The following is a 21,019-nucleotide window of genomic DNA, read 5'->3' as shown; positions in this document are numbered from 1 at the left end:
AGGAGTATAAAAATGAAACTGTATATCTGTTCTCCTGCACGCCATCCTCTTCTGCTCAAACTGTCTGGAATGCTTCAAAATTAGCTTTAATTTCAACACACGAGTACAAGCTTCTGTGCTGTGCTGTTAAATGGTTGCTGAAGAAATGTGCTAAATGTGGCACTATAAACTAAATCAGGATCATTAAAACAAGGGAGTAAGACGGAGGTGCTTGCTGACAGCACAGGAAAGCACAGCGAGTTAATAAATTGAGCTGGTGAATGAAGAAGAACGGAATGTATTGAAACTACCAGGAAACCACTTGCAGTCAGAGCCTGAAAAATAGCCTCAGCTACACACCGGTCCATCATGGGCTCTGCTCCGCTATTGAGCCAACAAGAAAGAAAGCCCTTAAAAGGGTGCAAAATTGAGGAACAAATACTAACAGCAACAAAATCCTGAAGGAAGGGACAAGGCATTTTCTGCTCACTGCTGCAGTTATAGTTAGTACTACCATACAGAGAAAGAGTCTCTAACCAAAGTACCTGGTGCAGGAATGGGCTGTGTTCTCACTGAAGGTCAGGAGAGGCATTTTGGATGGTCGCTCAGGAGAGAGATGAAAGAAATACCCATACCCAGCAGCACACACGGTGTTACCCTGCAGAGAAACACATACAATTGTGAAGAAGATTACCACAAACTTCTATTAAATAAAATAAAAGAAAAATAAATGACTAAATATATGACAATCCCAGTTGATGTTAATGATAGTCCTGGCGAGTCTGGTTGGCAGAAGCTGGTACCTTGTTTCTGTGTTCACGATCTCATTCCATTCTTGCTCTTTCCTTTGGTCAGTCCCACAAAAACCTGCTCTCCAACCAGGCAACAAGGGTTGGCCAAACAACTGGGACTCATGGCAGCAAAATGGTACTGCCACAATTCTTCACGAAGTAGGTGAGAAAAAAAAACGGCGTGGAAGACTTCTTAAAATCCTTCCTAAGTAGGAAGGCCACGTCATGAAAGAAAGGTGAATAACAAACTACTTAATTTTATTGGTTTACTTCCAAGTCTGCATCTTTCTTATGCCTCCTAAAGTGATTATAGCAAAAGAAAATTACACTGACACTGAAAAACTGAGATGCTGAAAAGACAAGACAAACCAAAGAACTACCTCTTCATGAAATGCCAGTGTCTGAACAGTTAAACTCATTCAGATCTGTGACTTCATTTAGCTCTGTTCCCCTCCTTTGTCCCTGAGCACAGCTTCCCAGGGGATCTCTTCCACTAATTCCACAAACAATTGCAAGTTTGCTCCCCTGAACTTCAGGTTACTGATTCTACTCTTTGCCAGGCCTGTATTCCTCGAGATCATGAACTCAACAAGGGTATGGCTGCTGCAGCCCAGACTGCCTCCAATCTTAATTTCTTTAATGAGCTCATCTGCACTGGTGAGCACCAGGTTCAGTAAAGTTTCTCCTCCAGCTGGTTTGACTAATGAGAGCTTGCAAGAGCAGTGCTTCTTGTAGCTGAAGCAAGGCCTCATCAACAGGTTCCAGATGTCCTTCTTTGGTCTGGTCCTTAATTTTTACCCACAAGCTCTCCATCTGTTAAGAGCCCAGTCTCTCGAAGGTGCATCAGAGATCACAGAACTCAAAGTCCTGAGCATGGCACCAGTCACGCAGTCAATCATTCATGTGACTCATTCATCTCTTTTTTGGGTCTCCAGCTGGTAGGTAGAGGAAAATACCACCTGCCCTCCCAGTTCCTTCAATATCTTCCTGAGGTACATAAAGTCTCTTCTTCCAGTGAAGTTGTGGATGCCTCCTCCCTGGAGGCACTCAAGGCCAGGCTGGATGGGGCTGTGAGCAACCTGGTCCAGAGGGAGGTGTTCCTACCTATAGCAGGGTGTTGGAACTGGATGATCTTAAAGGTCCCTTCCAACCCAAACCATTCTATGGTTCTGATAATTCTCAACCCTTTGATTGCAGCCTCATTCGACTCTACATAAAATAGTAGGAATGGCTTTACTATGTTTGGTAACATTGTCATGATACTGTGAATTCTGAGTCCCCAGCAGGCAACAAACCTCTCCAGAAAGATTGTCTGGATGGCAGATGATTGCTTCAGTGCTTTCAGTGAGGAATCTTCCATTACTAACACCTTTTCTGTTCCTTTTGGTCGCACAGGTTCTAATATAGGTGGTTGGTTGGATCAGTTTTGTACAGCTGTTCATTCCAGGATCTTGACCAGTACTCACGCACTCCCTTTTTTCCAGCCACAAAGCTGGGCACTCCTGTTGTGTAGGGGCACTTTGGACTCCTATTTCTGCTCCAAGCAGAGACAAGGATACAATGTCCCTCACCTTCTCAGATGTGTTATACATTATTGTTAATATCACTTAATGAAGAAATTATGGAGTCACGTTCATTGCAAAACATGAAAAAAGAAGAGAACATAAGGCCTTCCTGGCCTTATAATTAGGAGTTTCTGACTTGCAGAGTCTGTAGCAAGTCAGTTTTGCAGGGGGAGACACAGGGAGTTCGGAGTCTTTCTACTCCAGAGCAAAAAGCTTCTCTTACCTGCTTCATTTTGGACAGTAGCCAAACTGAGCTATTTTTTGGATAGTGTCCATACAGAAATGCTTTCATGTGCGCACCTGGGCATGATCCTTCTCAACTGTCTCAAATGTGTTGCTCAAATTTGATCTTGAAGGTCCAGGCTGGTAAATGTATGCTTCCTTTCCAGGAACTGAGTAAGGCATAGGCATGTCCGGAGGGCAGGTCATCCTGTCTACTCTTAGATAACATTAATTGCTCTCTGGAGGTACTTAGTTCTCTAAGGGGAGTCTAAGACGAGCTTTCTCACAACTTCTTGCAAGAAGAGCTGACACTCACTGACTTCAGAGGTCACGGGACAGTGTTAAAATATTAACAGGCTTTTTGGTCCCTGATGGTCCAAATCAAAGGCAGACCCAGAGGTGGAAGCCTCCATATACCGATTACTTTTTCCTGACCCTTCCAAGCGTGCTCCCCATAGTCGTGATTTCCAACATCTGCCGAGCAACAAAGAGATATCAATAACCAAAGCAAATCTCTCCATCCCCTGGTAAAGCTGCTGCTTTTTCTGAAAGTGCAGCCAGAGTCCCCTTTTCCTTTAACGAAATGCTTCTGCAGTCCAGTCACATTACTTCCAGGATCTTTTACTTGCGACCCCAATCGTGCGTTCTGCAGATGATTCATAAGGAAAAACTGCATATTTATTCAGCCAGCTAGTGGCTGGAGGGCAGGGGTTTTAGGCAAGGAGGGAATTTTGTGTGGAAATCAATTCTTTGTGGAAGTCAATATATTATGAATGTCCATGCAACCAAAATTCCAGAGAGAAATTACCTCCCTGAGCATGCCAAATACCTGGAGGTGTGCACTGCAAGTCAGTAAAATAAGTGGCTGACGTTTAAAGTGTCTCTTAACCGTACAGCCCTGCAAATGGAAATATTTCATGAATTTCTTTTTAGATGACCAGGGCTCAAACTGTTGACCTTAGAAGTGACATAAAAGGTGTGGAGAGCATGCCCAGCACCATCCCCCCCAGCTTAAGAGCTTGGTTGGATGCAAGGAGTGTCCTCCATGGGCTTGCTTCAACATAGACACAATTCATACAAGGCTCCAGAAAAGTATGAACAAAATGGTGGGGAACAATCAATGCCAAACAGATACAGCCCCACCTCTTTGATACAGTAGGGAATGTGGGGTTGGGCAACACCAGGCAAGAAAATTATGCATGAACAGCATAGCCATCAGTCACCACTCTGACACAGAAGTACAGGTTGATCTCAGCCCTTCTCATTCTGGTAAGCTGTTTCCCAGTCATCAATGTCATGGCAAGAAATGAGAGGGAGGCTGCTGGGTGCCTTTCTTACACCCAGGTTTTGCTTGCATGAGCACAGCATGCTGGTGCTGAGATTTAAGGGCACTGAATGTTTATGAACAGAAAATTATTACAAAAAGTCCAAAAACATTGGACCCAAGAAAACCAAGAGAAGATAAAAAGCTGTTTTTTGGTGTTGGTTTTTTTTTTTTTTTTACAGCCAGTATCAAAGAGGGGCATCTTCCGTTCCTCTTGCTGATAGGCATTTGAAAGTCAAGAAACCAGCTTGCTAATGAAATTGTCTTACGTCACTCAAAAGCGATAACCAGGGCTTCCATATTTTATTTAAAAATAAAATCCCTCATCTTGTCATAACCATTCTGCATTTATGCTGTACGAGTACAAAGTTTTATCTAACACCCTGATTCACAAATGCACTTAAGAGCTTAAGCCAAATGGAAACCTGTGAGAATTGGGTCTCCGAACATCTTTGTAGGCTCAGGTTTGAGTGACTGCTGTGTCCCAATTTCAACACCGTTTAGGAGACCACTGATTTTCAAGGAAATTTCAGTTCTTCAGTCACCAATGCAAATTTAGACTCCCGAGTAAATTGAGCAGATATTAAAGTATTATTCCACTCACTGCAGAAAACTTAACCCACCACATACAGAGGCTGTAACACAGTCTGCACCTAGAGCTCTCTGTCTACTTTGGCTGTGATCTTTGCCCGTAATTTTAAAAGCAGAAATTTAAAATCTGAGAAATATAATATAATATAATATAATATAATATAATATAATATAATATAATATAATATAATATAATATAATATAATAAAACAGCAGAACAACCAAATCCTAACACTGAAATCTAGGGGGCAAGTTTCTATTCTATATCATGGCAGTTTGAAGATGAATTTTGCTCTTTATATTTTTTGAACCTCTCTGTTCAGTTAAAATTATAGCTACCCAGAAAGCAATATGTAGTTGGTGAGCCATCTGAGCAGATAAAAAGTGCCTAACTGTGTACACCATGATCCTGGTGCTGGACCAGCACTCTTTGTATTTAGTGATCATTATCATACTAAGAAAAGTCCATTGGACTAAGGTGCTTTGATTGGAAAAAGCTGTGACTGGTTCTCTTAGTATCCACATAGAATGAAAGAATTCTAGAATAGATTTGTTTGAAAGGATCCTTCATGAAGTTCTAACCCCTGCTGTGGGCTGGGTGCCCCCACCAGCTCAGGCTGCCCAGGGCCCATCCATGGCCTCAGGCATCTCCAGTGATGGGACACCCACAGCTCTGGGCAGCAGTGCCGGGGCATCACTGCCCTCTGAGTACAGAATTTCTTCCTAAGACCTAACCTAAATCTCCCCTTTTAGTTTAAAGTCATTCCCCCTTTTCCTATCACTATCAGACTGTGTAAAAAGTCAGTACTCTCCTGTTTGTAAGCTCTTTTCAATTACTGCAAGGCTGCAATGAGGTCTCCACAGACCTCACATCCTCCACATCCTCCCATGTCTTCTAATGAATGCTATACTTAGTGTAGAACAGTAAGCACTCCTAATAACAATTTTAAGTGAGGCAATTTCTTTCTATTTTCCTTAGAGCCAACTCTGTTGCTGCTGCACAGCCTCAGACAGCCCAGTCCGAGGGACTGCTGACATTGAGGTATATCAGCAACCCTCCAAGGGCCATCTGCTATTCTGCCGTGAGTAACACAGCTTTGGAGAGCAGGCTGAACCCTGATGTTCGGCTGCACACCAACAGACGCAGCTTTGGGCACATCTCAGAAGACACATGAACAGAGAAAGCTCAGCAAATGTGCCGAAAACTCAACTACAGTCGGTTTGCACGTACCCACAAAGATAATTGCAGCAATCCTGTGCAAAAGCTGAGCCACTGGCGATCCAACAGACAGCTCCAGGGAAAGTCAGCGCGTGATAACACAGCACTGTGCTTAGTGGAGCTGAAATTCATGTGATTCTGCCTCATTGTTGTATTTTTTAACCATATTTGATGGTCTTAAAAATGATAAATGCACCCTCGAGGGAACTGCAGGAAAGTCCTCTCCTTCTTCCTAAGTACTACTGGCTACAGACTCACGTAGGAAATGTGTTGGTATCTTTTTCACCTTCAAATTTAGATGCAATCCTTTCCTCCTGGAACAGAAGCCCAGGGGGCGATTGGGTCTTCACAGATGCTTAATAATTGGCTTGGTTTCTGTGGGTTAGCAACAGGACAGGTCAGAAATATTTTTTAATGAAAATGTGCACTTGTCACAACTGAACCAGTGGTAAGAAAGGTCAGTTTCAATGAAATTCCAGACTTGAAGCAGTTGAAAAGGAAAAATGGTTTGAAATCACTGAAAAACGTATTTTTTTTTTCCATGAAACTAGACAAAAAATAAATGCATATATTAAAAGAAAACATCTTGGAAATAACCAATGAAAAGATACTTACTGAGCCCAACTTTGTGGTGGGAAGGCTGTTAGTCAGAAAGCTGCTTAAAATTTCAATGTTTTGTCACTATTTAGACCAATGAAACTTACTTGCTTTTAAAATCTATGTTATTTTCATAGGAGAAGGAAAGCATTCTCCTTCTCACCCTGCAATGGAACTCTCAGATTCTGCATAAGCTGTCATTTTAAAACCAGGCAAAGCTGCACTTGATATTGCTGAATTTTACTGTGTTTATCTTTGGTTCATTAAAATTGACATTTTTATTTTTTTAATTATATTGACAGAAGTAGAAAACAAATCTAGAGGATCTGTTCCTAAACATTTTTTTTCCCCATTTTTTTCTAGGAATCACAGAATAAAATAAAATAAAATAAAACAAAACTTTAAAAAGTATCCTAGGGAAAAACAAACAAACAAACAAACACTGGTTCACTCCAAACGCATCATCATTTTCAATAACCATAAATTTGTTCATGAATATTACCGAGTTTGTGATATGTTCATTTCAGTATCCCATCACAAGCATGGTTTCTGAAGGCTCAGCCAAGAAGCAAATACTGTGTACATGATCACAGAATCATAGAATCATTAAGGTTGGAAAAGACCACGAAGATTATCCAGTCCAACCATCCACCTACCCCCAATACTGCCCAATAACCATGCCCCTTAGAACTACACCTACCCTCTCCCTAAACATCTCCAGGGACGCTGACCCCACCACCTCCCTGGGCAGCCTCTTCCAATGCATCACCACTCCTCCTGAGAAGAAATTTTTTCTAATACCCAATCTGACCCTCTCCTGGCACAACTTGAGGCCATCATCTCTCATCCTATTGCTGTCACCTAGGAGAAGAGGCCAACCCCCACCTCACCACAACCTCCTCTCAGGGAGCTGTAGAGAAGGTAAGGTAAAAGTTCCATATTCTTCTGATATTTTTGACTAGAAAAGAAATGTTATGTTTTGTACCTGAACCTCTTACCTCAATGTGGTTGGCAGGAGCTCTGACGTAGATTCCTGCTGGTGACAGAGTCTCAATGTTGGATAAACCATCCGTTGCAGAAAGGCCAATCACTGTGTTATTTCTGATTCTATTCCCCTTCTCCAGCCCACTTCCTTAAAAATAAAATAATAGTATTAGGTGTGGAGGTTGGTGGCCCTGCCTGCAGCAGGGGGGTTGGAGCTTGCTGATCCTTGGGGTCCCTTCCAACCCAACCATTCTATGATTCTATGATGATGAATAAATAGAGAAAAATAAATATACCTGGTACCCCCCACAGTACACATCAGAGAACTTGCCTGCTTTGCTGGCACGTTCCATCTGAGAAAGCTTTGTGTGACTGTCCCTGGGTCTCAAAAGCACTTACTTAGAAATCTGTGTTTAACACACGGCAAAAAATGGCTGTGACACATTCAAAGACTGCCATGGCTAAACCCAGCAATGGGAAGGGGATGGCTGCGTGCCTCAGAAATGCCAGAAGGCCACAGGCATGATAAAATAGAATAGTTATGTTGGAAGGGTTCTTCAAAGATTATCTAGTCCAACTGCCAACATTGATATCAACTCCATTAATGATCTGACCAAGATTTGTCCAGCACTGTAAATATTAAAAAAATAAAAATAAGGTGTTTCAGCCACAAAGAGCTTACATTCTAATCAGACAGATACAGTCAGGGAAAGAAATAATATAATTTTCTACAAAAGAAATAATATAATATTCTACAAAAACACAACAAAGACCACAATTCCACAATTCGAGATGCAGAAAATACTGTATTTTATATATGAATATAACTGCAACCATACTTTAAGCCCGGTTTATGGAGAAAATGAATAAAAAGAGTATGATAAATCATATTTTACAGCTTGAAAAAAAAAGAGATTCCAAGTCATTCCACCTGTGGACACACAGGCATGCTTCTGGCAGTGCTAAAATTAAATGTTCTCTCTCCTGTTTCTCCATCCATTGCCCCATGTATATATATAAGAAAAAATTTAAACAGACCCTAAAAGAACCACTGCGACCCTACACAGAAGTGGAGGTCCCCCAGCCACAAATGTGAAACATGAGAAGAAAAAGGAGAAGTGATCACACAATTATCACACAGCTCACAGTCACAGAGCGCACCAGATCAGTATTGAAACAGTAAGAAAAGTATTCACATATCCTTTTAAACTACACCATAAAGAAATGTGCACTACACCCAATGGGGAACAGTGGACAGTCCTACGTACAGGTCAACTTCCAATACTGACACATCGGCACATGTCTCTCTGGTCTGGAACCAGAATAAAAAGTGAGTCATTTCTACTTGACCCACATCAGGAGCAAATAACATCTATTTAATTTTGTTCTGTTTAACTGCAATGATTCACTTTATCTGCTCCAGTCCTAACCCAGATCATGTTCTCTTCCCCAGTCATTACTGCCCTAAATGTAAACAATAGAAGTACATAAGGGATTTTATCTGGGGGAAGGGAGTAATCATTTTCAGCCTTTCTCAATCTTCTGAGCCTTTCTACATTTTTGAACAATATCCATTTAGGAAATATTTCCTTTTCAGGCTGTGCTTCCCACAAACAATGCTACTACCAGAGCATAAGCAGGGTCCTAAAGCAGTCCTTTTGACAGCCATACAGTTTTGTGAGGTGGCAAAAAAGGTTTGGGCTTCCAAGCTGAGCCCTGGTATGTCAATTAATTCTAAGCCCAGAGCGACTTTTTATGACTGTCTTGCAAAACCCCTGAAAATAAGGGTTTTAGATGAAATCACTGAGGGAGTCCAATTCTGGAGCTGCAAACAGCCAGCTATAATAAATATTCCTTCACAGGCAACAAAATGATATATAAATTCATCCATCAGACCCTCTGGAGCTGCTGGCAGTGAAGCCATTAAAGACATCTTGGGGATAAGGTGTATTCAGGCTGAAACTTCAGAGGAAGTGTTCAGCTCAGCCCAGAGTCCTTTAAGTCAGATGTGTGTCCTAGCACAAGTGAGCCATGGCAGCCTGGCAGGATGGAGATCTCATTCTGCTTCCCACAGCCACAGGAGCTGTGTGTGATGAGTCACCACATCTCTCTGCACCAGCTCTCCCCTTCTGCAAGATGTGTACAGTAGCTCTTCTTTTATGGGTCTCCTCTGTTTAAATCGTGATCTATCGCATCCTATTACATTTATATATGGGATCGAGCATAGGGATTCTCTGCGTGTGTGGAACTGCAGGATCAGGACTGAAGGCTCTTTTTTAACCTCTGTTTATCCTGAAATTGGTCATTTTTTATCCTGTTTCTGACAGAAAACAAAAATCAAGCTGCATCTTTAGGGATTCAGGCAACGTGAGATCCCAGCAGAAGATGCTGCAAGTCAGGCTCCTGACAGTTAGTTCAGAGAAATATTTTGTTGTTTAACAGTTTTGTTGCTCCAAGCTCCAATTTATTTAAGTGCTAAATCCTCTGCTTAACTTTTAACATATGCTTTCACTCCATTATCTTTGATGTCAAATGACTGGAGTTAAAGGTAAGTATGCTCTTAAATGCCTCACTGAACTGGGGTCTTAAATATTGCATAATGGTGCTCTTCCACAGAGAGATACATCAATTCCCTAAAAAGAAATTTGTTTCCATTTGTATTCAGTGAAATAAAAGGATACAGAGCAAGTGAAGACTGACCTGAAGAAAGACAGAGAATATGGCCAAGCAGAATAGTTGCTAGGAGTTGCATGAGAAATGCTGAGAGATTTACTCCAGATTCACTCATGAGAGAAAATGTGGAAGACGTGATTAAAATCATGAGGGTGCAGTTAAGGATCCCTTCCTCCAAAGACATTTTCAAGGAAATGATCATCAGCAAATGTATCTATCCCACATGTATGATAGATAATGTAAATGTATCTATCCTACATGTAGGATAGATAATTTCCTGATCCACTTACCTAGTAGAAGCCCATGTCCTGAAATGTTAAAGAAGACATTACTGTCTACACTAAGGTTTGAGATCCCAGTCAGACAGAGTCCTTGGCCAAAGGAGTCCAAAACACAGCAACCACGTATGTAGGAGTCTGGAAAGAAAAGAGCTTGGAGAATTTTATATTAGCTCCTCCTCCTTTGATGCTGTGCAGTTAATCCTTTTTGCTTCCATGAGACAGACCAGTTGAAGCTGAAATTTGCTCATCTCTACCAACAAGTGGGCATTGTTGAGATAGCCGCAGTAGAAGAGAGGGGCTCCAAGCACAGAAACAGGCTATTTGAGGCATCTTGTATTATGTGAGAGCAGGAGATCCAAATGAAAGGATCATATAAGCGAGCTACATTATGAGCTGAGGAAACTGGAGGATTGAAGTGGGACTGAATGAAAGGAGGAATGTATCAGAAGGGAGGTATCTTATACACCTTGTGTAGCCAGGCACGATGACCACCTTAACATACTCCAGGATCATGACCAAGGCTGCCTTCTGACACCAGAAAGCCTAGATCATCATTAAATGATGAAGCTGCACAGGGAAAACAAAGCTGTGGGTTAGCTGGAGGGAACAGTCCAGTCCAGAACCTTTCAAACATTTGAGCCCATCTAACTCGCTCCCATCTCCACCCATCTTCAGAGACCTCATAGCCACTTCCAAAGAGATTAATTTTGTGCTTACCAATGACTCAATCAAAATAAGAATTCCTTAACTTTCAGGCGATATATCTAAATACTGGTTTATGTTATGGAACATCTCTGAGTCAACTCAGGGCTCACTCATGGTATATTATGGCTTTCATTTCCAGAGCTAGAAGCAGCACAGTGACTCGGAGACGTATCATAAAAATGAAATATTATTTAGAAAGGAGCTGTCAAAAACCACAAAGGAACTAAAACAATTTAAAGGACTCCATCAAGTGTCACTTGGCCTGGTCTACAGGTGAAGCTTTCTCACTTTTCTCACTTCTACAGTCCTATGGTGTTAACTGACTCCAGAGCTAAGCAGGGTTTTGAGAATATCTTTCCCAGCTGGAAAGGTGGATATGTGAGATCGTTTGGGCTCATCTCGAGAGCAGCTGTCTCACCTGCCATCTGTGCATTGCCAGCAACTGTCAGGGCACTGCGGTGCTGCCGAAACGTTTGGCCCATGTGACGGAACTGCACCCCCTCCACCTGCAGCTGACTCGTTGCTCCCTGGAAGGCTTCCACAATGATGACAGCTCCCAGGTCCCGAGACCCCAGCTGCCTCTCACTTCGCTTGTACAGACACCTGGAGCCACCTAGAAGACAACCCAGTAGGAACTATCAGTTTTACATCTCTGCTTTGACAGTGGGACATGCAGAGTCCTTTGGGGCACCTCATAAGGCCCATCACACTGACTCAGAGAACTCCTGTTTCCAGCAGCAATCTTAAACACATGCCCAAAGACAAATAGTGACAGGCACGCTTGCACGATACTCCCCCTAAGTACTTCCACAGTTTCTCACCTCAGAGTCTGGACATTTTTAGAGGAAGGTGTATTAAAACCAGCAGGAAGCTGTGCTAGTTTTATGCTTAAGAAAGTTCCTTGTGTTCAATTTTAAATAGGCCTATGCACAGGGATGATGGATTTGACATTGATTTACCTTGGGTGAGGTTCTTGAAAAGGGGATTGGGCACGGCTGTACTGAACCGAGCTGAAATGAGAACATTTTGAAATTTCTTTAAAACCCTCTCCCTCCCAACTGCCCCCACAGACATGTGAGGAAACGTTCGTACCCACAGTCAGAAGATAAGGAAAGGAGATGATAGGGCTGCGGAAGGAATCGACATTCCTCAAAGGTGTCCTTTCCCCAGGTCTGTGCTCAGGATATTTTGGTTCAAGGGGATTCAGGCTATGAATGTGTAAATCGGTCCTGCTTACACTCAGCAATGCTCATTTTTCATTTAAAGATGGTAAATTAACCACAAGAAACACTGCCCACTCATCTTCTGGTGACTCCTCTGAGAAATCCTCCTATACTTTAATGCAAATAAAAACCTCAAACAGTTAGCACATTTCAGAGACTATATTTATGAGTTCCACACAAAATGGACCATAAATCCATGAGTAATATAAGCAGTTGGCTGCTGGATATCAAATGAAGTCTTGTGTCACAGTCTGAATGCCCAAGGCATTTTATTTTTAAAGGGAGCCTTATACCTGGGTTGCCAGATAACCTAACTCTCCTTAAATTATAATCGCTGTGTCGGACTGCATTTCCTCACCTGCACGTGTAAATCAGGAAGCCATCCGTCAAACTTCATTGTGCCTTACAAACGTAAAACCAAAGGCGAATTGAGATACCTATTGTTTCACCACTGCTACTAAATGCTACAAGAAGCTGTCACCTGGTTTTGTTCCTCCGGATCCCCAAACAACATCATAATTTTTTTACACTACAGAGTACAATAAGCATCAGGGTGCTTTGTCTTTCTTTCTTCTAAAAGTTTCTAAATAGTAAATACAATTAAAAATTTAATATATTATGTACACTGAAATATGTTTTCAGAACATACTTTCTTTGCTATACCCTTAGGCTCAGGCAAAACTAAAGGGTCTTTCCCAAGATGGCTTGAAACAATAATGTGAAAATAATACTTCTGAGATATTACAATGAAATGCACTTCAACTCCCAAGACTTCATACTTCAATGTCAAATGATGTTTGGAAAGATAAAATTGCTTTCCTGGCACTGATGTGTCCCCGCTTTACTCTATTAAGAAACATTTCTAACACATAGTGATACCGCAGTGTGACTTTAGAGAAGAAATTTTACTCTTGAGTGCCTCTCAAGACTTCCTCACCTCTTGTGCCACCTGCTTCTGCACACTCTCTGACATGGGAGATCCTCTCCTTCGTGACATTTCCTTGAACAACAACCCTTCTGCTAAGCAGTGCCACTACCGCAGTCAAAGGCAGGCTTTGGCCATTCACTCCTTCCTCCTCAATGTTGTGGGAGTACCTAGGGAAAGTCAACAAAGGTACAAAAGAACCTACAGCTGACAGATGGCAGGAATGATATTTGGCAGGAATGATATTGACCCCAATCATCCAAATCCAACTTCAGTTCCCTTCTCACTACTGACGTCAAGAATTACCTCAATCTATTACATCAGCATATATGGGCTAGATACATTTTTCCTTGGTTGACATTTATTTTCATCTTGTCTCACAAGTTCACAAATTCTCTTTACGTTTGGTACATATACACCAAAATATTTCAGCATTTGAATTTCCTTCATCTTCCGAAAACATACTGTCAGCATTTTCCTCCTCAAGCCCCAAATACTTCTATAAAGAAATTATACCATTGGCATACACGGGTACTGGAGTTAGGCTGCCATCAACACAGAAGATATTTCAACACTGGGGCTCCAAGTTACAATGCAAGAAGTATAGTTTGGCCAAGGCTTCCATGCACAGAAAATGAAGATAACACATAAACACATAAATAGCTACACTAATGTTCAGTAGAAACAAAGAAGCAATATTTCCAAACTGAAGTAATTCACTTTGAGTGTTTTGTTAATTAACTTAAGCAATTCAGTAAAGAAGGGAAGGATTTTTTAATTTTTTTTTTTAACAAAATCAGACACTTTCTGTGGAAAAAAAAAAAAAAGGCAATTACTCGAGAAAATAACTTTACAGGAAAATTCTTAGCCAATTCTATGCTGAGGCCACTGGACTGGACATTGGTGTTTTCTGATTCAAAGGTCTCGGAGTCCATGGTTATGATACAGGATTTAAACACAGAATCATAGAGTAATTAGCTTGGAAAAGACCTCTAAGATCATCTAGCCCAACCATTCACCTACCACCAAAATTGCCCACTAAAGCATGTCCCTAAGAACCACACAGTCAGATGCATTCAATATTTTATGTCTGCTAGCTCTGAGGTGAGGAAAAAACTAAAATATCTCTGACCACTTCTGTTAAAAGGACTTCTATATAGTTCCTAAGTCCCACAGGAAACTGCAAATCCTCACCTAGACCACATTTTCTCCTGGTTTCACTTTCTGCTATTGAAATCCTGTTTCCCCTTGAAAAGATACCTGAGTGGTGACCTGAGGTAGAGCTCAGTGTTATTTATAGACTCAATAATGGCCACTTCTTCTTGCTGCTGTGCATCTCCAAGGCCTGTCCTTCCCACCACGATTTCATCACCAGGTTCCCAGTCAACAGGTTCCTGGAGCACTAATCGTACGTCGTTTGCAAGAGCTGATGACTTCAAGTAGGTGAAAGTTACTTTGGGCACCCAGCCTGGGAAAAAAAAAAAAGAAAAGAAAAGAAAAACTCAATCTATATATAGAGAGACATTTAAAAACAAAACAGAGAAAGGATTTGCCTTCTTAGAAAACACTGCTTCACTTGGATCATCCCATAGTCATTCTCTTCTCTTTGACTCCATGTCAAAGAGATGGGAATAATGCTATAAAACACGATTTGTGCACATTCTTTTGAATCAGAAATGTTGCATTTTCCAAACAGTATCTTCATTTCATATCTTTTTGTCTTTATCAGTCCCAAACAGCAGAAAAATATGTTAGGAAGGAGTCTGCTCAAAAGGTAGTGGGAGATGAGGTTCAGTTTCATTCTCCCATCTAAAGGTGAGAAACACTTCTAAAGCTCCCTCTACTACAAACAACAGAGGAAAGTACTCTTTGCATGGACCATCATCTTTGAGTACAAAAAGTACTTCAAATTATCAGATTCCTCTGTCAGGTACCCAAAATGAGATGCGATGAGTCTGGGTCTACAAATAACTTGCATTCAGAGAAGTGCATAGTGAAAGGTCACTGCTTTTAAGAACTTCCAAGACTCACTGAAGATGGCTCAGCTAGCAACACCAGGTCATTTTCACACTGTCTCTCTGGAGGACCCAAAGCAAGGGCTCATTATTTGAGAACCTGCCTTAAGCACCTGACTGCATCTTACAGTGCAACAGGTTGGCTGTAAAATGAAGCCCGCAGCTCATATGTGTAGCATGCAACAAGTCTGCTTTTAAACATCTGACCAAAAAAAAAGAAAAAATAAAAAAAAGAGTATTGATTGTCTTTTTTTGCCACTTGGTAGGTATGGTAGAGATTGGTAATCTGATTGGCACAGCATGAGATCATGCGATGGTGGCAACAGGATTCTGCAAATGCCTGGAAGTGCATCTCAGTCTGTTTCCACTGGAGATCGCATGCAGACCTCCATGGAAAAAGCCTTCTCCACAGGTAGTCTGCAAAGCAGACAGGCAGTGTGAGTGCATAAGTCAGTATGACTGCAGGGTGAAGAAGAGCCCCCTGCATTAGCAACCACAAGAACCACAAGCCAGCTTTGAAAGGCAACAGAAAGGCAACAACTGCAGATTCCCAAATCTCCTCCTCTTCACTGGACATTCTACCAGACTTGGGCACAACAAGGCCCAGCAATGCAACTTCTTGATATTTTAACCTCCCTTCTTTGTTTCACGAGATTTGCTTTAACTCTTATCTAGCAGGCTTTGGAACAGATTGTTCCAGTGAGATCCAACACACTGAACACCATCAGGGGAGAAAGTGTGAGCCTCACACACTCTCCTTTAGTATATTTTTCCTTCCCTCCTTTGCAATAGATCATAATTTACCTTTAGCCCTCAGCAAGTTACTGTCCTCCCTGGTTGTACTATAGAAAAGTAATAACACCTGAAATCACTAAGGGTAGAGGTTGCATCCAATAAATCATTTTCAAATTATTTTAAGCAAGCTTCTCTCTCTTTCCATTTCCTGTTTCATGTTCTGGTTGCTTTCACACTAGTGTCCCAAACCCTCTTTCTTTAATGAAGGTGCAAATCATAGAATCATAGAATGGCCTGGGTTGAAAAGGACCACAATGATCACAGAATCACAGAATGGCCCAAGTTGGAAGGGACCCCAAGGATCATGAAGCTCCAACCCCCCCGTCACAGGCAGGGCCACCAACCTCCACATCTAATACTAAACCAGGCTGCCCAGGGCCCCATCCAGCCTGGCCTTGAACACCTCCAGGGATGGATGGGGCATCCACAGCCTCTCTGGGCAGCTGTTCCAGCACCTCACCACTCTCATAGTAAAGAACTTCCCCCTGACATCCAACCTAAATCTTCCCTCCTTCAACTTGAAACCATTTCCCTTTGTCCTGCTGTTATCTATCCTTTCAAAGAGTTGGCTCCCCTCCTGTTTATAGGCTCCCTTTAGGTACTGAAAGCCTGCAATAAGGTCACCCTGCAGCCTTCTCTTCTCCAGGCTGAACAAGCCCAGCTCCCTCAGCCTGTCTTCATAGGAGAGGTGCTCCAGCCCTCTCATCATCTTAGTGGTCCTCCTCTGGACCCTCTCCAACAGCTCCCTGTCTTCCTTGTACTCATCCACCAGGACGCCCAAGTCCTTCTCTGCAGGGCTGCTCTCAAGATCTTCCTCCAGTTTGTATAAATACCTGGGATTGCCCCAACTCAAGTGCAGCACCCTGCACTTGGCCTCATTGAACCTCATTAGGTTTTCATGGGACCACTTCTCCAGCCTGTCCAGGTCCCTCTGGATGGCTTCCCTTCCTTCCAACGTATCAACTGAACCACTCAGCTTGGTGTCATTTGCAAACTTGCTGAGGGTGCACTCTATGGGAGCAGACTGACTAGCTTTGGGCAACCTCTCCTGCACAGATGGACTTTCACCAACATCCACATCCCCCAGTCCCTCCAGCTCCAGAGCCTCATACCTGTTATGTAAGGGCATGTGGGAAGGTAGGACAGGCTGAGGGCCAGTCCGCTTGTTGCCTCGAAGAGGGACTTGTTTCCATCCCTCGCTGTCTTTGAGGTTGCCCCTTCCCACCTGACTATGAGATGGCAGATGAAATAATGGGTAGCACCCCAAGTCAATGAATTCACAGCAGAATGAGAGAAGACAGAATCAAATCTTCATACTCTGTGAACCTAAAGAATTTTTGAGTACTTGCTCTATGTATCAATGAGATGATGCACATCTAAACGTAGCTGAGATATCTCTAGTTGATTCTTTTTATTTTTTCTTAGAGTAGAATTGGAATTTCTCCACTTACAGCGAAGCAAATTTCCCAAACATCCCTTCTTTCAGTCCAGTGTTGATGCAGTGTACAGACGTGGAGGATACTGATACAAAGGGAAGAGGTAGAATATTTAAAGGAGTGAGATAGGACATTTAAAGTAGTGAGAATGTGTGAGCTCAAATAAGATAAGGAGTGAGAAAAAACAGCCATCTTTCAGCACAACAGCTGTTCTCTTTGCCACTGGCCACTCTATGGTCAACACCCCTAGGGAAACAGTTATAATGCTTTGAAAAGTGCCTCCTTGATGACCCTTTCTGATGATCTTGAGGAAAGCACTCATCTCCCTTCCACCAAACATCCTGGGATTACAAGCACTGCTTATATATTAACTGAAGATGTTCCATAGAAGAGGCCTACCGATCAATCACACTGAAATAGTTTGTTGTATTTTTTAAAATAAACTCATGCTTATATGCCATCACCACCTGAGATAGAAGAGAATATCAGAGAAAATACAGGTAGGTGCATATCCCATCCTTCCCATAAAGTCCTAATGGCTCCTTGAGCAGATGCAAGAGGAGTCGGTAAAGTAGTCATCAATTCAAGGAGAGCTGCACGCTGTTGGAGGATTCCTTTTTCATCAGCACCCTCTATTTATGCCATTATACAGAGAATGCAAGTTCCTAAGAAACAAAAGGTAGCACATTTCTTCCCCTCTGCACAAAAAGCAGCATCTTGTACATCTCCCTCTTCAGCAATCACAGCTGACTCAGAGAAATGCTCTTGCTATCAGTGCATCCTTTTACTAGCAGCAGCCTCATCATTGTTATTCATTTACCTTCTTTTATTGAGTGAACCTCATGAATTTTTAGGGCCTGCATAAAAACGAACAACTGACAGCAGCCATCTGCATGTTGAACAGCAGACTATTTTTTCTCTAGTTCTGGACATTTTGCTCATGTTCACGTGTTAGTGTGCATTTGTGTGCATCTGCGGCCAGACACACAATCGCTTCCCATTGCATACATCTGTCACACACATACTACAGCAACCATTATAAATATACTGCTGGTGCAAATCACTGTTCTGCATTCAAAATGAACTCCAACGGAAAAGGTCTCCTTCAGGCTTTTCCATTCCCAGGCTCAGAATTAAAAATCACTAAGAAAATTTTTTCCAAGTTTTCTTCTCCTGAAAGAAGAGCATTACATGTATTCAAACTTTTTCCTTCTTTTCCCTTTTCCTTTTTTTTTTTTTTTGACTTATTATTGTGTCCTTTCAGCCTCCTTCTCTATCTTCCATATTCCAAAGTGTAACATTATAACTTTCATCTCCAGTAATTCCAACTAAAGGTAAACATATCTCTGTGCTAGTACAGGTACAGGAGTACATTCAGCACAGTTGCTCTTCTGCATCTCGTCTATTCTCTTGCAACCTGCATCCACAGACAACACACTCCCGTTCTTCACTCCACTGGCAACCAGAAGGCATCTCACACAGAATCACAGAATCACAGAGGTTGGAAGGGAACTCAAGAAGTCATCAAGTCCAAACCCCCTGCTAAAGCATTTGCCTACAGTAGGTCGTACAGGAGGGAGTCCAGATGTGTCTGGAATATCTCCATAGGAGACTCCACCACCTCTCTGGGCAGCCTGTGCCAGAGCTCCATCATCCTTACTGAAAAGAAGTTCTTCCACTTGTTTGTATGGAATCTCCTATGTTCAAGTTTTAGGCCATTGCTCCTTGTCCTATTGCTACACACCAAGAAGAGCCTGGCCTCATCCATTTGCCTCTCACCTCCCTTTAGATATTTATAAACCTTAGATCTCACTGCCTGATGACTTATTGGAAAACAGATGCTCCTGCCAAGAAAACAAGACTTTCTGTAGTAGGCATTGTCACCCAACTTTAGGTACCCAAGGAACAAACCTCCTAATTCTAGGGATCAACCTCCTAATCAAGCCTGAGAGCAACCAGTATAAGGTCCATCCAGATTCAGGCAAAGCTGGATTTTGCATTGGGGTACTGGTAGAAAACAGACTATTTAAATAAGTTTAAATGAGGACTGGCTCCATCCCTAAGCCAGCCATGAGACCATTGGCATTTCTCCCAGAAGCAGTTAAAATGTTTCACTCATTTTCTCCTGGTCATGCTGCATGGGACTGCGGGCTCTGAGCCCTTCTCCTGTAATCACACACGTCATCTTCACTCCTATCTAGCACAAATCAATTAACTCAGTTACAAACAAACTGTAATGGTGACAAACTAGAAAGCTCTTTACACCTCTGAACAGCAGTATACTGGTGTTTGAAAGTTGAGGTAATGAGATCCCTTTATACCACAAAAGGAATTTACAAGAACTGCAGGGCTCAGACACACAACCTACTTACCATGACTATACAAGTCATAGTGCTGACAATCCGTCAATCTCTTGCAGCTACACTGTAAATCTTTAGTGCAAATGAGAATAAGATCTTTCAATTCCCATGAATACAGTGAAAAGGAACAGGCAGTTTACATTCTCCTCGAACAAAGGAATGTTGCAGGAGACGGAGTCAAAAATATAATTCAATGAATTATAGCAAAAAAAAAAAAAAAAAGGCAAAAGAAATAAAAAAACAAAAACTAGGAGTATAGCATCTGGTAGTATAAGACAAGATAATGTACTGCAGCATCTCAGGTGTCCGGCTGCCTAAGGAATCCAGCTTCTTCTCCACTGTCATAGCCTCTTATTAAAAAACTTTTCCTTATCCAAATTGAACTGCCCTTTCAAACTTAGCCTGGCCATTCCGGAAATTTCCAAATGTCAAAGTGATAAATGGCAATGCAGCCACTGGAAACAGTTGCTTCAGGAAACAGATTTTTAAAAAATATTTTGAGAACCAGAAAAGAGACTTTCTGTTGTTTCTGCTTCACAGTTAATAAAAAATAAAGCCATGAAATTAATGTAAAACCCTCTTTACGTTAAAAAGAATAGGACATATTTTTCATAAAGCCTGCCTGGTTTGTGTTGCTACAGTTCCCTATGGACCTAGATCTTTAAGTTAGGCATGTGGAGTGATGAAATCATATCATGGACCATAGAATAGGATAAGATAGCATGGATGGAATGGAACGGAATGGAATCATAGAATGGCCTGGGTTGAAAAGGATGTCAAAGATCATCCAGTTTCAACCCCCCTGCCACCAGAGCAGGCTGCCCAGAGCCACACTAGAGTACAATGGAATAGAACAGAACAGAATATAATTGTTCAGTTGGAAGGGATGTACAGAGATCATCGAGCCCAACTGCCTGACCACTTCAGGGCTGCCCAAAAGTTAAAGCACATTACTGAGGACACTGTCCAAATGCCTCTTGCACACTGACAGGCATGGGGCATCAATCACCTCCCTAGGAAGCCCATTCCAATAGAAGAAGCCTGTTCTGGCCTTGATGAAGATTTTCTTTAAAAACATTCCACCTGCCTGATCTCTAGCAGTGACTAGTCCAGCCAATGGCTGTAAAGTGAACAGAATCCAGAACTGAAGGAGGAGAGCTGTTTCCCTCTATTTTGCAGTTAGAGGATCCTGTTTTACTTCCTGCTATGCAGCTTTGAAAGGCAAGGATCACCTGTGCTCTGGAAGTGGGAGATCTCCCTCCACACCCACAGAGTCCTGTAAAGCATTCTAATTTTCTTCTGTAGGAAATATCCTTGAAAATGACCTCGTCTCG

The 21,019-nt window shown here is 42.0% G+C and overlaps 1 protein-coding gene across 13 annotated transcripts in view; it reads right to left on the bottom strand.

Annotated features, from left to right (window-relative positions):
* PKHD1 (polycystic kidney and hepatic disease 1 (autosomal recessive)) overlaps nt 1–21,019 on the bottom strand; it is a 230,830-nt gene that overhangs the window by 117,044 nt on the left and 92,767 nt on the right. For 12 of the 13 annotated variants that reach the window (XR_005858607.2, XR_005858605.2, XR_005858606.2 and 9 more), the window contains 6 exons: nt 14,340–14,547; nt 13,092–13,249; nt 11,350–11,544; nt 10,236–10,376; nt 7,287–7,420; nt 525–637 (listed from right to left, as the gene is read on the bottom strand). Coding sequence is in view for 10 of the 13 variants with exons in the window: in XM_040697985.2 (XP_040553919.1) it covers nt 525–637; nt 7,287–7,420; nt 10,236–10,376; nt 11,350–11,544; nt 13,092–13,249; nt 14,340–14,547 (949 nt within the window). In the remaining 3 variants the exon portion in view is untranslated. The remainder of the gene's footprint in view (nt 1–524; nt 638–7,286; nt 7,421–10,235; nt 10,377–11,349; nt 11,545–13,091; nt 13,250–14,339; nt 14,548–21,019) is intronic. The other variant, XM_025149209.3, reaches the window with a different exon arrangement.

Source organism: Gallus gallus, chromosome 3, assembly GCF_016699485.2.
Source record: "Gallus gallus isolate bGalGal1 chromosome 3, bGalGal1.mat.broiler.GRCg7b, whole genome shotgun sequence".
NCBI lineage: Eukaryota > Metazoa > Chordata > Aves > Galliformes > Phasianidae > Gallus > Gallus gallus.
The sequence above is the reverse complement of the archived record's forward strand: the minus strand, read 5'-3'. Positions and strand labels throughout refer to the sequence as shown.